Below are 14,338 nucleotides of genomic sequence, written 5' to 3' on the forward strand. Positions count from 1 at the left end.
AGAAGAACAAGAAAAATACGAGAGGAACACTGAAAGTCCAAGAAAATCACCAAAGTGAGCTATGCAGAGGAAAAGGTGCACCTGCAGTGCCTGTCAGAGATGTGTTCCGTCACCCTGAGATTTCACTTGTCACTACTACTTAATCAGGCAATTCCCTGTCTCCTTTCTATAATCAATGTTCTAGTTACCTTGAGTGCACATGAAATCAGTAGGACACATGAGTAGAAATATAAAACCCACTACAAATGTAAAATGCTATGAGAGCATGCTCTGACTAACTAAATGCATGACCTTATGAATATGAAATACTGATGCTTGGACACTGTAGAAGAATGATTATATATGAATGGTGACAGCGGTGTGGAATATGACAGTGTAGGTATATGACATTGTTCATGCAGCCCTGAAAATAAGAAGGTGGTGTGCATTCATTAGTGCGAATTCAGGTTCATTAGGTGCCTAAAAGTTTGTGTACGCAAATCACTCACATGCGTGCATACCTTTGAATTAACATGTACACAAGCGATTTGCACGTGTAAACAAGCCTGCCAATATTCAAAGTGATTGAAATGGCCAGGAGAGGCTCCACGCTGTGCAAATCACTTGTTCAGAGCTAACTGCAATTATTCAGCGGTATTTAACCAGACAGTGTCACTAAGGTGGGGATTCATCAAGGGGTGCTAACCGATGCAGTTAGTGCATGCTAAACGCTAAGATGACCATTATATTCCTACAGGCGTCTTAGCATTTATCACGTGCTAAATCAGTTGGTGCCCCTTGATGAATTTCCCCCCCTAAATATCCACGGTTAGCACTTTTGCCGTAACCAATTCGTGGGCAGTCCGTGACAGAGTCGGCACTTATGTGGTTAAGTACCAATATTCAGCATTTAACCATCTAAACTGAGCCACATAAAAAGCTGTTCTATCTTTATGCGGTTCAGTGCTGAATATTGCACTTAATTACATTAGTGCTAGCCAGCCACATATATCTGAATATCCAATGCTGGTACTCAGTCATAGCCTGGTTTTGAATATCTGGGAATAAAGCTGCCAGCAGTCAAAAATTGCTGGATGAATAACAGCCAGAAGTTTTCTAGATTTTTGTGTGCTTTCAATTTTTTTTTTGCACATATGAGTATTTGTGCACATTTATAACAAATGTGTGAAAAAAAATTGAAAAGCCCCCAAACTCTAGAAAACTTTTAAAAGTTCAAAACTGAACCCAATGGGGTTTTTTTTGACTGTGCAAATCCTTAATGTACACAGCGGCACAGAATTAGAGAATGACACGGTGAAAAAATTGGTCCCCGTCACCGCCCCGTCCCCGTCTCACCATCCTCTGCACCGCCCCGTCACCGTCATTCCCTTCACCGCCCCGTCACCGCCACTGCCACCCCATTCACCGCCCCGTCACCGCCACTGCAACCCCATTCACCGCCCCGTCACCGTCACCGCTGCATACATAAAAGCCTCAAACGGGTACGATTTTATATACTTTTCTAATATCTCCCCTATGTATCTGCCATTGCCCCCCCCTGTGTCCATATACCATCCCCATGGCATGTCCCCTTTTTGTCTCTGTCCCTATGCCCCATGCACATAATTTCCCCTCTTTCTGTTACCTTCCTGTGTCCAGATTTCCCCTATCTTCCTCTTCCATACCAGTGTGTCTCTTCTTTTCAACCCCATCTAGCTTTTTTCCCTCTTTCTTCCCCCCCCCCCTGCTTCTAGCATCTGGCTCACCTGCCTGTCCTTCCCTTTCTTTCCTGCTGTGGGTTTTCCTTTCCGTTTTCATCACCTTGGCCCAGAATCCTTTTCCCTTTCACTCCCTCCTTACAGTCTGAGCCGGGAACACGGGTGATCGCACGGTCCTCGCAGCCCCCACCCGCCTGCCCAATCGATCCTAGTGTTTAGCCAGTTCTCTCCCTTCTCCTCACCTTATTTAGCAGGCTTTCTTTTTCAGCGACCTGCACGCTTTCCCAAAGAGCCGCACACGCGCGGCTGCTCAGTGTTCAATCTTCTTATCTGCTGCAACTTCCTGTTTCCAGTTGCGTCAGAGCAGAAGATCGAAACTGAGCAGCAGCGGCTCTTTGATAGCGTGCGGGTCGCCGAAAAAGAAAATCTACAAACTAAGGTGAGGAGAAGGGAGAGAGCTGGCTAAACACTAGAATCGATTGGGCAGGCGGGTGTGAGCTGCGGGGACCGCGCGATCCTTCATGCCTCACTGCGGGGACAAGACCCATTCACCGCCCCGCGGGCGGTGAATGGCCTTGTCCTCGTCGCCGCAGCGACTGCTAGTTTTCTTCCCCGTTTTCGGCGGTGACCCGCGGCTAAAATGCGGTGGCCGCGGGTAAACCGCCACCGTGTCATTCTCTACACAGAATCAGCACTAGTGGGGATTTACTAATGGCAGTACAGTATGGACACATGCTGGATGTATGAATAAGACTACAGAGGACTAGATGATGCCTATAGAAGAATTGATGTTTCAAGAATGTGAACAGAAAGGTGAATGAACTGGTAAAAAAAGAATGAGAAGATACCTGGCATCATCTCCACTTCAAAACTGGGCAAGAGATCAGCAAGCACACCTATCTTGCCTAAAAGAGACAGAGGAAAAAGAGAAGAGACAGAGCGGTTACTGCAGGAAAAAAAAGCAGTCTTTGCAGATGGCATCCCTTGCGCATTCCCCCACAGAAAGCAGTCAAATCTCCTTTAACAGGATGGGCTCTCTTGACAATTTTGCACAGTTGCATTTCTGAGACCAAGAACCCCTTAACTTGGGTTCCTAGCTGCCCTAAGTGTCCCCTTCCTGTATAGGAAGTGTTAGCATTTGAAGAGAGGATGAAGGAAGTAGGGAATGGAATAGTGTGTAAAACAACAACCCCTTCCCCTCCTGGCATTGCTTATTTCCTTCTTTCTCCTCAGGGTTTTTCTGATGTGTACCCTGTCATTTGGAATAGAATCTTTGCTATGGGTCAAGCAAAAGGGGAGGAGGCAGAAAAAAATGCAACTGTAGAACATGTTCCTAATCCTCTGTTGGCTAGTAGAAAGATTGCATGCATACAATAACAAACATCATTTCTCACCTTTTAAAAATCCTGAATTTCTGGGAACAGCTATGAGCTTATCTGGGCAGGGCATTCTCTTGCACTGTAATTATGACTTTTGTGAAGAACAAAAGAGCTGATTTATTGACTTTTATAGATGTATAACATGTTGCGCTTGAAACAATTCAGCTGACCAGATGGGACATAACTTAATCGTTTGCTTAAATAGCTGGAAATAAGTTGAATTCTGGCTATAACTAAGAGATGTTATAAAATGAGGGCATTTACTAAAAGCTAGACAACCTTATTAAACCTTATCAGACCCTCAGTTGCACCACTCAGGACTCAAACATCTCATCGTCCTGAGCTTTATGTGTCAGCTCGTCACTGGGTCTATTATATTCTTAACGTTGTAACGGTTACAGTGGTTGTCAGTGGGAAATAGGGATGGAGCCTTGAAAAAGCGATCTAGGCGAAACATGTCGGCTTTGACATCCCTAACTAGCGCTGACATTTTTAGCCAAGAAGACTTAGCCACAATTTTAAGCTAAGTATTAATTTATAAATAGAGGAAAAGTTACAAAAAATACTAAAATATAAAATTAAGCTCTATTAAGAATATAATAGACCCAGTGACGAGCTGGCACATAAAGCTCAGGACGATGAGATGTTTGAGTCCTGAGTGGTGCCACTGAGGGTCTGATAAGGTTTAATAAGGTTGCTTAAATAGCTGGAAATAAGTTGAATTCTGGCTATAACTAAGAGTTGAATGTATAAGCACCTTGATTTCAAAATAGTGCATTCACTTGATTAATTGGCTCATTTTATAACATGGCACAAAAAGCATATTTATTTTTGGGGATTTATTAACCGCCATTTTATGAAGAGGTTTACCCAAAGCGGTTTACAATACATTAATCAGGTACTCTTAGATATTTTCTCTATCTGTCCCAGCAGGCTCGTGTATGTTAGAGAATAATAGCACTTACATGCATTCAGATGTACCAATAATTGAAAATTACATGTGTATGGGCTAGGTATTATTCTATAATGTATTGCAGTGGTATCAATGCACAGCCCCTGAAGTCCTCCATTGCAGCCCTCAAATAGTTGGCTGAAATGCTCTTAAAATACTGTAAATGCATTCATTTTAATCTTGCCACTTGATGTAGTAACTGCAAACAATCTCTTAAATTTGTTACTCAGGTATCTCATTTATAGAACTTGCTACTGTTGACAATTCAAAATAAAGTGAGTTTTAAAAATATATCCTTGAAGTGTTGTAGAATCAATAATAATAATAACAATAATAATAATTTTTAATGTGTAAATATCTCCAGTCTGAACAAGCAGATCAAAGCAGTGTACAAAATTAGTAGTATGTATAAGCTTCAGATCTTTTGGTGGCCCTAAGAGCTTTCTTGTATTCACATTGTGGCCCTTTATATGAAAAAGGTTTGAGACCAAAGTTGCTTACAGAGTAACTGTCAGACTACACTACAAGGGGGTATATATGGGTGGGTGAAACACCCAACTTATAGAATAATACCCATTGCACACACTGCATAGCACAATCATGCCAACTTACCTCAACCATTGACCTGCCATGAGTGCACCTACATTTCAGCATATCAACACACTTTTGCACGAACATTCTATAGCAGCTTGGGTGCACCATGTAGCCATTATTAGGGTTACCAGGGGGGTCACGTGATGCGCACGTTCTGAATAGGACACCTCGAGGAGTAGCTCCAGGAACCACTCTCTTAAATCTGCAATTCCCTCTGACCTTTCCCCTCGATTTTACTTCAAACACATATAATTCAGCTGCTAAAGGTTAGAGGGATCACATCACATCAACAGCATGTCGTTGTAGCGGGTTATGCCGCATAAGGGAGCCCATAGTCATTGCGCTGCTCCTAGCCTGCCTGTATCCAAGATGACAGTGGAAAACGGGCCTCCTGCGGGGCCATCTGCCATGCCTCCCACAGTGCTACTCAACGAGACAGCAATCACAGAAATGAAAAAGCACTTAACAGCTATCATGGACAATAAAATGTCTGGGCTGCAAGCCAGTATACAAGAAGTTAAGGATAACATGAGTACATTTAACAACAGGGTGCTGCAATTGGAAGAGCGCATTGTGCAGCATGAGGCAACCATGGACTCTCTTACCACTCGACTACAAGCGCTGGAGTGTACGGCCCAGCAACTTCATGACAGAGTGGATGACCAAGAAAATAGAGCATGCAGGAACAACCTACGGGCAGTGGGAATCTCGGAGATGGTCAATGAGGGATATCTGTATGTGTGGTTGGAATCCTGGTTACCAACTACACTCCAGATAGGAGAGGACCTTCCTCAACTGTGTACTGAATGAGCGCATCGCATTGGGTAGTGCAGGGAGGGCGACCACAGACCCAGACCGGTGATCATGAAATTTCTAAACTATGTCGATAAGGAAAAAGTTCTTCATAGATATCGGGAGTGCAAGCAACTCACCTTTGAGAATCACCCAGTCTTACTCTTTCAGGACTTTTCCTCTACAGCAACGGCTAAGCGGAGGGCGATGGCACCATTCTGCACAGCTCTTTATAAACAAGGTCTCCAAGTGATTCTTTAGTATCCTGTACGAGTATGCCTTTTCTACCATGGGAAGCAATTGTCCTTTGACAATCCACAGGATCTGGAGACTTTTGTACAGGCCTTGCCGCCGGAGGAGGCGGGGGCTCCCTGATTATCATGCCCTATAAGGGAGCCTGCAGGAGTGCTGGCCTTGAAGGCCTGTGTTGGCGCCCGCTTAGAACTAATCCTGCTGACATTAATAATAACTTTATTCTTCTATACCGCCATAATCTTGCGACTTCTAGGCGGTTTACAACTGAAGAGAGCTGGACAATCAGCGATTTACAATATGCAGATAGAGAAATTACAGTATACAGAATCTTAGAAATGCAGCAATTATAATATACAGTTTGTTTAGAAATTCAGGGAGGTCCTTTTTGATGTCTTGAAGGTACTTGAAGGCTGCCAACTCCATATCTAGAGCTCTGACAAATTATTACATTAGGCCCAATTTAATGTGCAGTGGTGGCATCAGCACCTTCCAGGGGTCTATCAGTGGTTCCCAAAGAGAACCTGGTCCTTTGTGGCCAGTCCCGCTTTTGGTAGTACTCTTTTTGTGTCCCTGCAACATTAGTGTTGCAGGTGCCGACTTGCCCTGGATGCTATTGTTGGGCTGATACCTCCCGCTGTTTTTAGTTTTTATTCTTAATGACTTTTGCAAAGGGGGTGAGCTCGAGGTTTCTAGAGGAATGGGAGACCGCTGCATTGACTTTAGGGTGCTTTTTGCATTATGTTCTTTACAATGCTGGAATGCGTTGATTGTTCAACCTTTTGGTAAAGTGGAGGGGATTCCTGGAGGGAAACCTCTTTGTGATTGACAACGGATGTTTGATGTAGGGATTGGGAGGAGGGGGAGGTGGGTATTCTAAGCTAGTTGAGGTAGGTTATTGTTGGTTTGGTATGGCTTTGTTGATGGATATATGTGTGTGGGTTTGGGGAGATCAAAGGGATTAGGGTGGGTATAGGTTGCTGCTTGGAATTCTGGGACAGGTGGGAGACAGAGGGAGAGTGGCCTGTTCATATTCAGGGGGGTGTCTTGCTGGGGGACTCTCTTCCTTCGAATATCATTGCTACTTTGGTTTATTTCTAGTCTCTATTTAAATAATGGTTAAATTAAAAATTATTTGTTTACATGCTGATGGCATCCATTCTCCAGTGAAGAGGACCAAAATATTGTCACAACTACGAAAGCTCCAGGTTGATATTGTATACCTACAAGAAACACATCTTACTATGGCTGAACATGCTAAACTGAAAAAAGGGTGGGTGTGGGAGGTATGGTCATCTTCTTTTAATGGGAGGCATCGGGGTGTGGGTATTCTTGTACATAAAAAATTGCAAGTCCACAGGGTCATCGCTGATAAACAGGGAAGGCCTGTAGTGTTGGTGGGAGAGTTGTGGGCCATGACAGTGGTTTTATGCAATGTATATGTTCCCAACGTATACCAACATAGTTTTTATACTGACCTAGTAGCTACTTTGGCTAATTACCCAACGCATAAGCTTCTTGTGGAGGGAGATTTTAACTTTATTGCCAACCTGCTTCTGGATCGCAAGCTCCCTCACCTAGGGGATGCAAGTCATGATACTAAAGGGATGAATTTCCTTATGCATCAACTGGGGTGGTGGACGCGTGGCGGATGTTACACCCAGATGAACTGGATTACACTTTCTTTTCTCATCCACACAAGATGTATTCAAGGCTGTATTATCTACTTCCTTCTCAGAGTCTTTTGTCCAATGGGGTTGCAGCTCATATCGAGGAGTCTATTTTGTCAGACCATGCCCCTATTTCTCTCACCTTGCATTTATTTAACAGGGACCAAGACAGAGTATGCCTCCACATTTATACAGGGATAAGGACTTCCACACTTTTCTTAGAGCTAAATTTCAGGACTATGTACGGGACAACCCTACTTTCAGATGTGTCTCCTATGGTATATTGGGAGGCTGCGAAGGTGGTCTTCTGGGGCCATATTATCGCCTATATGGCAAAGAAACACAAGGATGGAAATGGCGCTTTATTGTAGCTCTCTCAGGGACTGCAAAAGTGTTGGAGAGTTCTTGTCAATCAGTTAGATGAGGGCACCAAAGCTAAGGTCTTTCAGGTTCGTAAAGAGATAGATCAGATCTTAACTGCGCAGGCAGAGCAACACATATATTTCCAGCGTTATAAGTTATATCGGTGAGGAGGGAAAACAGGGAAGGTATTGGCTAATCTGGTTCAGCCGTCCCATAAACAGCAACTTATAGGACGTATCAGAGATAATGCGGGAATTCATCATACTGATCTAAAGAATATTGCAGATCAATTTGTGTAATTTTATACCAATTTCTATAGTGCCGGCTCGGTTGAGATGGACAAGAGGGATGCCTTTTTGGGGGGTCTGACTCTTCCTGTGTTGACACCTGTGCAGTTGCAGCATCTGAATAAATCTATAGGCCTTGAAGAGATCCGGGATGTAATGTAATTTGTAATGTAATTTATTTCTTATATATCGCTACATCCGTTAGGTTCTAAGCGGTTTACAGAAAATATACATTAAGATTAGAAATAAGAAAGGTACTTGAAAAATTCCCTTACTGTCCCGAAGGCTCACAATCTAACTAAAGTACCTGGAGGGTAATAGAGAAGTGAAAAGTAGAGATAGAGGAAAAATAAAAAATAAACATTTTAATAAGACAGCATTGATCTAAATACTTTGGAAGGTAGAAGAGAGGAGAGAAAGGAATAGATGCAGAAGGGGGAACCGTTGAACAGTAGAATTCTGGAGAAATTTAAATGATAGAAATAGAACAAAACAAAGACAAAAGGCAAAACAATAGATAAGATTAAAGATAAATTATAAGCTGGAAAGAAAAATAATATAAAACTTTGTCTTCAATCCACGGTTTCAGCGTCAGTGATGAAGTGGTGCAAGTAAGTTTAGGAGGAGCGATTGACGTTCCCAGAAAGGGCTTCTTCAGGGAAGAGACTTGGCTGACAGTCCCAGGATGCTTATGTCTCCTCCCCTGTGATGGTCTCCTATCCATGTATTCATTCCCAGACACACTGCCCGTGCCCCAGCCGCTCCAAGGAGGCTGCCCCAGATGAGGCTCACGGTGAATGCAGGATTTTCTCCTCTGCGGGAAAGCCGCCCGGAGCTGATAGTCGATGTGTGCAGGCGCCGCTGTAGTTGAGGCTGACAGGGGACCCCTGCCCTGCTTTTCGGGCAAGCGATGATCAAACCGTCGTCGCCGAAGCCAGGTACGCAGGAGATAGGCGGAAGTGGCGAAAAACACTGCACCGACCACGGGGTGTTGAATCCGGATATTGGGGGTGAGGCGGAGCTTCCCCTGACCAAGGGATCGGCCATTTCCTGTCTCAGGCAGTTCGCTGAAGCCAGCGCTTCCTAGGCCCCCACTGCCGCAGCTTGGCAGGTGACTCCCGGTGAGCTTCAGAGAGATCTTGGTTGTGGCTTGCAGATAGGCAACGGCGGCGGACGATGACGGCGGCAACAGAACTGTTCAGCCCCAGCCTACCGCTGTGTTCGGGTCTCAGCCCCAGCTCGCCACGGTTCAGGCGACCGAAGTCACTCGGTCCCTGCTGTTGCTGCGGAGAACGACCCTCCACCAAAACCCCAGTCGCCACCAACCTCCAACCTCGACCACAGGAGAGGGCCACCCCGACTGTTGAATGCGTGTCAAACCGTTAAGAAAAGACAGCGGGTTCCAAATTTAAAATAAGATCAACAAAATTTAGAAAAGAATGTTACAGGAGTATAAATGTATAAATGCAGATAAGAAAACCAAATTAAATAAAAGAAACCATCAAAAACATAACACAAACAAAGAAAAAACGGCGGGAGGCACCACAATAGCAACCTAACCCGGCGCCATCTTAAAAAAAAAAAAAATGCTATTTGTCAGCTGACTTTAGCAAAATCTCCTCGACCTGATGGCATGGGGCCATTATTCTATAAAATATTGAAGGATATGGTTTTAATAAAATTACAGGGAATGTTTGCTGATGCTTCTGATAGGGGTAATCCAGGAAGGATTAACATAGCCCACATCATCCTCCTCCCTAAGCCCGGCAAAGATGTGGAACTGCCATGGTCTTATAGACCAATTTCTCTTTTGAATCAAGATGTTAAGCTGATGGCAGTCATCTTGGCTAAACAATTGACCCACTACTTGCTGGAATTGATCGGGGAGAATAAGGTGAAATTTATATCTGGGAGATATGCCTCCATGAATCTATATAAGGCTATTATGGCGATTCAGGAAGCCAAAGGGAAGGAGGGCAGAACGGTGTTCACTAGCTTAGATATTGAAAAGGCATTCAATAGCATCTTGTGGCCCTACCTGTTTTGGGTCCTAGAGAGATTTGGCATACAAGGTAGATTTGTTGAATGGTTAAAGGCCTTATACCCTGAGCACACAACTCATTGTCAATGGCAAGTTGACTGATCTGTTCCCTTTGTGCAGGGTCACTAGGCAGGGCTGTCCCCTTTCCCCTTTCCTATTTGTTCTAGCGCTTGAACCCTTGGCGGCGCGCATTAGGCAGGACCCTGGGTTGGAGGGCATATGGATTGCATCTCAGAAAATACGTTTAGTTTATTTGCAGATGATATGCTTTTGTACGTATGTCAAGCTGATAGGCAACTCCTGCTATTCCTGAACTGGGTGCAGCTGTTTGGCACTTTTTCTGGCCTGCAGGTGAACTGTGAGCGGGGTGGGTTTTGAACGTTGGCATGGGGATCTGAAATGTACAAGCTGAATAATACAAGAGTACTTGTTCAGTTGAAATCTATTTGTGTATCTTGGATGGATCTTCCCCTCTCACTACTTGGAAGGGTGGCGTTATTGAAAATGATACTCATGCCCAAAATTTTGTACCCTTTGTAAATCTTGCAGTATGGATTAAGTGGAGGGATGAACTGGAGTTTAAGGCCATGATTGGACGATTCTTGCGGCACAATAAATCAGCCCAGATAGCATATACCAGGGCATGGGGGGAGGGAAGGGAAACTAAGGAGACAAATGTCAGACCAGAATGAGAAGAGGTACCAAAGAGGAGGTACCAGGGCATGGGGAGAGGGAAGGGTAGGGAAGGAGATAGAGGTGCCTGACCATAGGGTGGAGTGGTTAGGAAGGAAGGAGAAGAAAGAGATGTCAGAGCATAGGGGAGGGATGGAGACAGAAAAATGGAGAGGGGGGTGAAGCTGAAATAAATCATATACAAAGGAGAGAAGGGGCACAGGATAGACAGTTTATGGAAGGAGCATAGAAAGAGGGAAGATACCATATGGAACGGGGAGAGAGCGGACAGAGAAATGGAAGGGGCAGAGAGAGAGGGCAGACAGTGGATAGAAGGGGCTGATGCTGCATGGAAGACAGAGAGAGGACAGATGCTGTCTAGAAAGAAGAGAGTAAGGATAAGATGATTAAAGCAAGGGGGATTTGTTCAGAGATGGTTTTTTTTTGGGGGGGAGGGTATTAAAAGAAGTGCCAGATTGTGCGTGGGGGGAAAGCTTATGGGACTAGAAACAGAGGACAGAGAGAGATGGTAGGCAATGGTCTGAAGGGAGAGAAGTTAGACCTAGGGTAGTGTGGAAGAAGAGGGAAAGAGATACTTGAAGGGAGAACTGTTGGGAAGAAAAAGAAAGAAATGGTGGACCTGGAGAAAGGAGGCAGGCAGGGGGAGAGATGGGATGGGGGCAGTTGGGAAGGGAAAGGGAGAGAAGATGGATCTGGGGATGGAAGGGAGAGAGAAATGTTAGGCCTGTGGATGGAAGGCAGAGAGATGCAGCATCTCTCTCTTTTTTTTCCTCCACTTCATTGTTGAGCATCAAGGGGGAGGGAAGAAGAAAAACAGAAAAGAGAGGGAGCAAAATGTTGGACCATGGAGATAGAGGAGGAGAGATGGAACCATGGGAGGAGCAGGAGGGAAGAGAGCTGGGATAAGATGATGCTAGGGGATGGAAAGAAAGGGACAGGGAGTTATAGCCTGACCAGTGAAGAGAGGGAAGGGGATTCTGAAAGTGGTGAGCCATGTGGATGAGGTCAAAATGGAGATGACAAGATGAGTGAGAGAGCAGTGAGTACAGTGGTAAAAATGTGGTAACGGGGAGTAGATAGAAGGGAATAGGAGGCTGGGAAAGAAGTGAGATAGAAAATGGGAGAGCTAGAGACAGAGAAAATGGAAAATTGAGAGATAGCTGAACATTTAAAAAGAAGAAGGGTGAGAAAGAAGGCAAGATTTGAGTAGACAGAGGCAGAAAAGAAAAAGTTAAGAAAGCTGAAAGAGAAAAATCAATACGTTGGAGACAGGCATAAGAAGGAAATGGAACGAGAGAAGAGGAGAAAAAAATGGACAGCAAACACTGGAAAGAGAATTAGTTGAAGATAGAGAAAAAACAGAAAGAGAAACTGGAACCAAGATGAGAAAAACAAAGCATCCAGACAACAAGGTAGAAAAAATTGTTTTATTTTGAATTTATTAACTGGAATATGTTAGCTTTGGGATATGTGTATCACAATTATTTTTGTATTCAGTGGCTTAGTCATATACAGCTGATTTGGGGGAGGGACTGGAGCCCAAAATTAGTGGATGGGCACCAAAGTTTCTCCCTGCCTGAGTGCAATTTATAAATACTTGAGCTAGTGGGGATTCCCAAGCCCTGCCAACTGAAGACATCTTCCTCCAGTCTGGCAACTCAAAATCTCCAAACTTTGCAGCCAATGGCAATATCCTCAAGCTGCCCCTGCTTTCATGCATGCATGAAAGCCATGGGAGGGGGGGGGGGGCAGGGAGGAGGGAAGGCAGCAGCTCTGCAATATTACTGCCAGCTGCAGAACTTGGGAAGTTGGAGGGGGAGGAAGTGGCTGTCAGTTAGTAAGGCTTGGGGATCCCTACTAGAAATAGCAGGGAAGATATTCATTTTGAAGGAGCCTAAGCTCATAGTGGGAGGCCCAAAAAAGCAGTAATATTTACCTTGATTAAACGATCCTCCACGTGCGCTGCTGACACCTGATTCAGCATCCCCGCTCTGATGAGGCTCACCTCTGAAGAGGCTCACCGTAGCTGTAATAGAAGTGAATGGGAGAACCAGGAGCGTGCATCCCTGCTCATCAGAATGGGGATGCGGAAGCCTGTGGCTGCTCCCACTGTCAGCGGTGTACGTGGAGGATCACTCAGTCAGGGTAAGTATTACTGCTTTTTTGGGCTCCTCTCCACAGTGTCCCTTTAATGAAGGTTTATTATTAGATACGTACATCTTCTATATTAGTGATTGCAAATTTGGGACCTGCTCAACCTTTTTTTGGCTCATCAGCTAATATTAGCGTTTGTGCGGTCCCAGAAAATTTTTTTTCGGCCAGTGCAGCCCAGGGAAGCCAAAAGGTTGGACACCCCTGTTTTAGATGACCAAAAGTTTTTTCCTCTATCCTTGATGACGGCGTGGTGTCATCCTTATAGTTTTCTTAATATTCTTTATGCTCCGGCTGGGTCTTCTCCGGAGTGTAGGAGAAAACTTCTATTTTTACGACCTTTCAGAGCAGCCTGGGACTGGTAGAGATGGAAGCAGGGCAGGATGGGGAGGGCCTCCCCACTCTTGGGGTTGGTGGGAAATTCGGAGTTTATTCCTGGGTTTGGTTTCTCCCCTTTTACCATGGCAGACAAGGGGTGCAGATCTTTGTATCATTTGTAGGAATTGGGTGAAGGGGATTTCCCTTCCTTTGATTGGATGAGAGATAAGTGGGAGTTACCGCCTACACACTTCTGGGCTTATCTTCAAGCCAGCCATTATTATGCTCAGATACAGAGGTCCTAGGGTTCTTGGGCGGAGGACACCAAATTGGACTGGTATTTTTTTGTGTTATCCACTCTTCTGAATACACTTTCTCGTTTGTATAAGATAATCAAAGAATTGGTGGATGTAACTGACATGACTCGGGTGGATCAAACTTGGGAAAGAGAGCTGGAACACTCTTTAGATATAGGGAAATTTCAGGCCATTTTACAAGCGGGATTGGGATTTTTCAAAACGACAGACTTGAGACTTATTTTAAACATTTGCATAGGGCATACTTAACTAGACCTCGAGGCTGTGCTATAGGCCTGTGGGCAGCTTCACACTGCCTTAGGTGTAAAACTACAGAGGGCACTTTTGTACATACCTTCCTGGAGTGTCCAAAATTGGCCCTGTAGACTCCAGTACTCCATATAGTGGAGGGGCTAGTGAAGCACTTTATTTCATGGGATTATATGATTCTTTTGTTGGGGGATCAGCATCTATTAGTGGATAATCATATACCAGTGCCTGACCGTATATTTCTTGCCATTGCATTTTTATTGGTGGTTGAAGTTATTCTGAAATATTGGCTGGAGGAAGGGAGTCCTCCCGTTGCAACATGGACCTCTATGATGGTGCAGATGGCCAGATTGTGAACTCTATGCAGAAAAGAGGAAAAGACAGACTCCTGAACGGCAACGGTTTTTGTGGATGTGGCAACAATGTTTCTCTCTGTGATGGCCAGGGCCGGATTTTGCTATAGGCTAACTAGGCTTCAGCCTAGGACCTCAAGATCAAGAGGGGCCTACATTCAAATTGTTAGCAAAATTAAAATTACACTATTCTAAAAACAGTGAACACTAAAACACTGAACCAAAAATAA

General features: G+C 44.5%; 1 protein-coding gene across 3 annotated transcripts in view; it reads right to left on the reverse strand.

Moving 5' to 3' along the window:
* ILDR2 (immunoglobulin like domain containing receptor 2) overlaps window positions 1-14,338 on the reverse strand; it is a 301,315-nt gene that overhangs the window by 77,954 nt on the left and 209,023 nt on the right. For all 3 annotated transcript variants that reach the window (XM_033943344.1, XM_033943343.1, XM_033943342.1), the window contains exon 4: window positions 2,546-2,602. In XM_033943344.1, the coding sequence (XP_033799235.1) occupies window positions 2,546-2,602 (57 nt within the window). The remainder of the gene's footprint in view (window positions 1-2,545; window positions 2,603-14,338) is intronic.

The sequence above is a fragment of the Geotrypetes seraphini genome, chromosome 4 (assembly GCF_902459505.1).
Source record: "Geotrypetes seraphini chromosome 4, aGeoSer1.1, whole genome shotgun sequence".
NCBI lineage: Eukaryota > Metazoa > Chordata > Amphibia > Gymnophiona > Dermophiidae > Geotrypetes > Geotrypetes seraphini.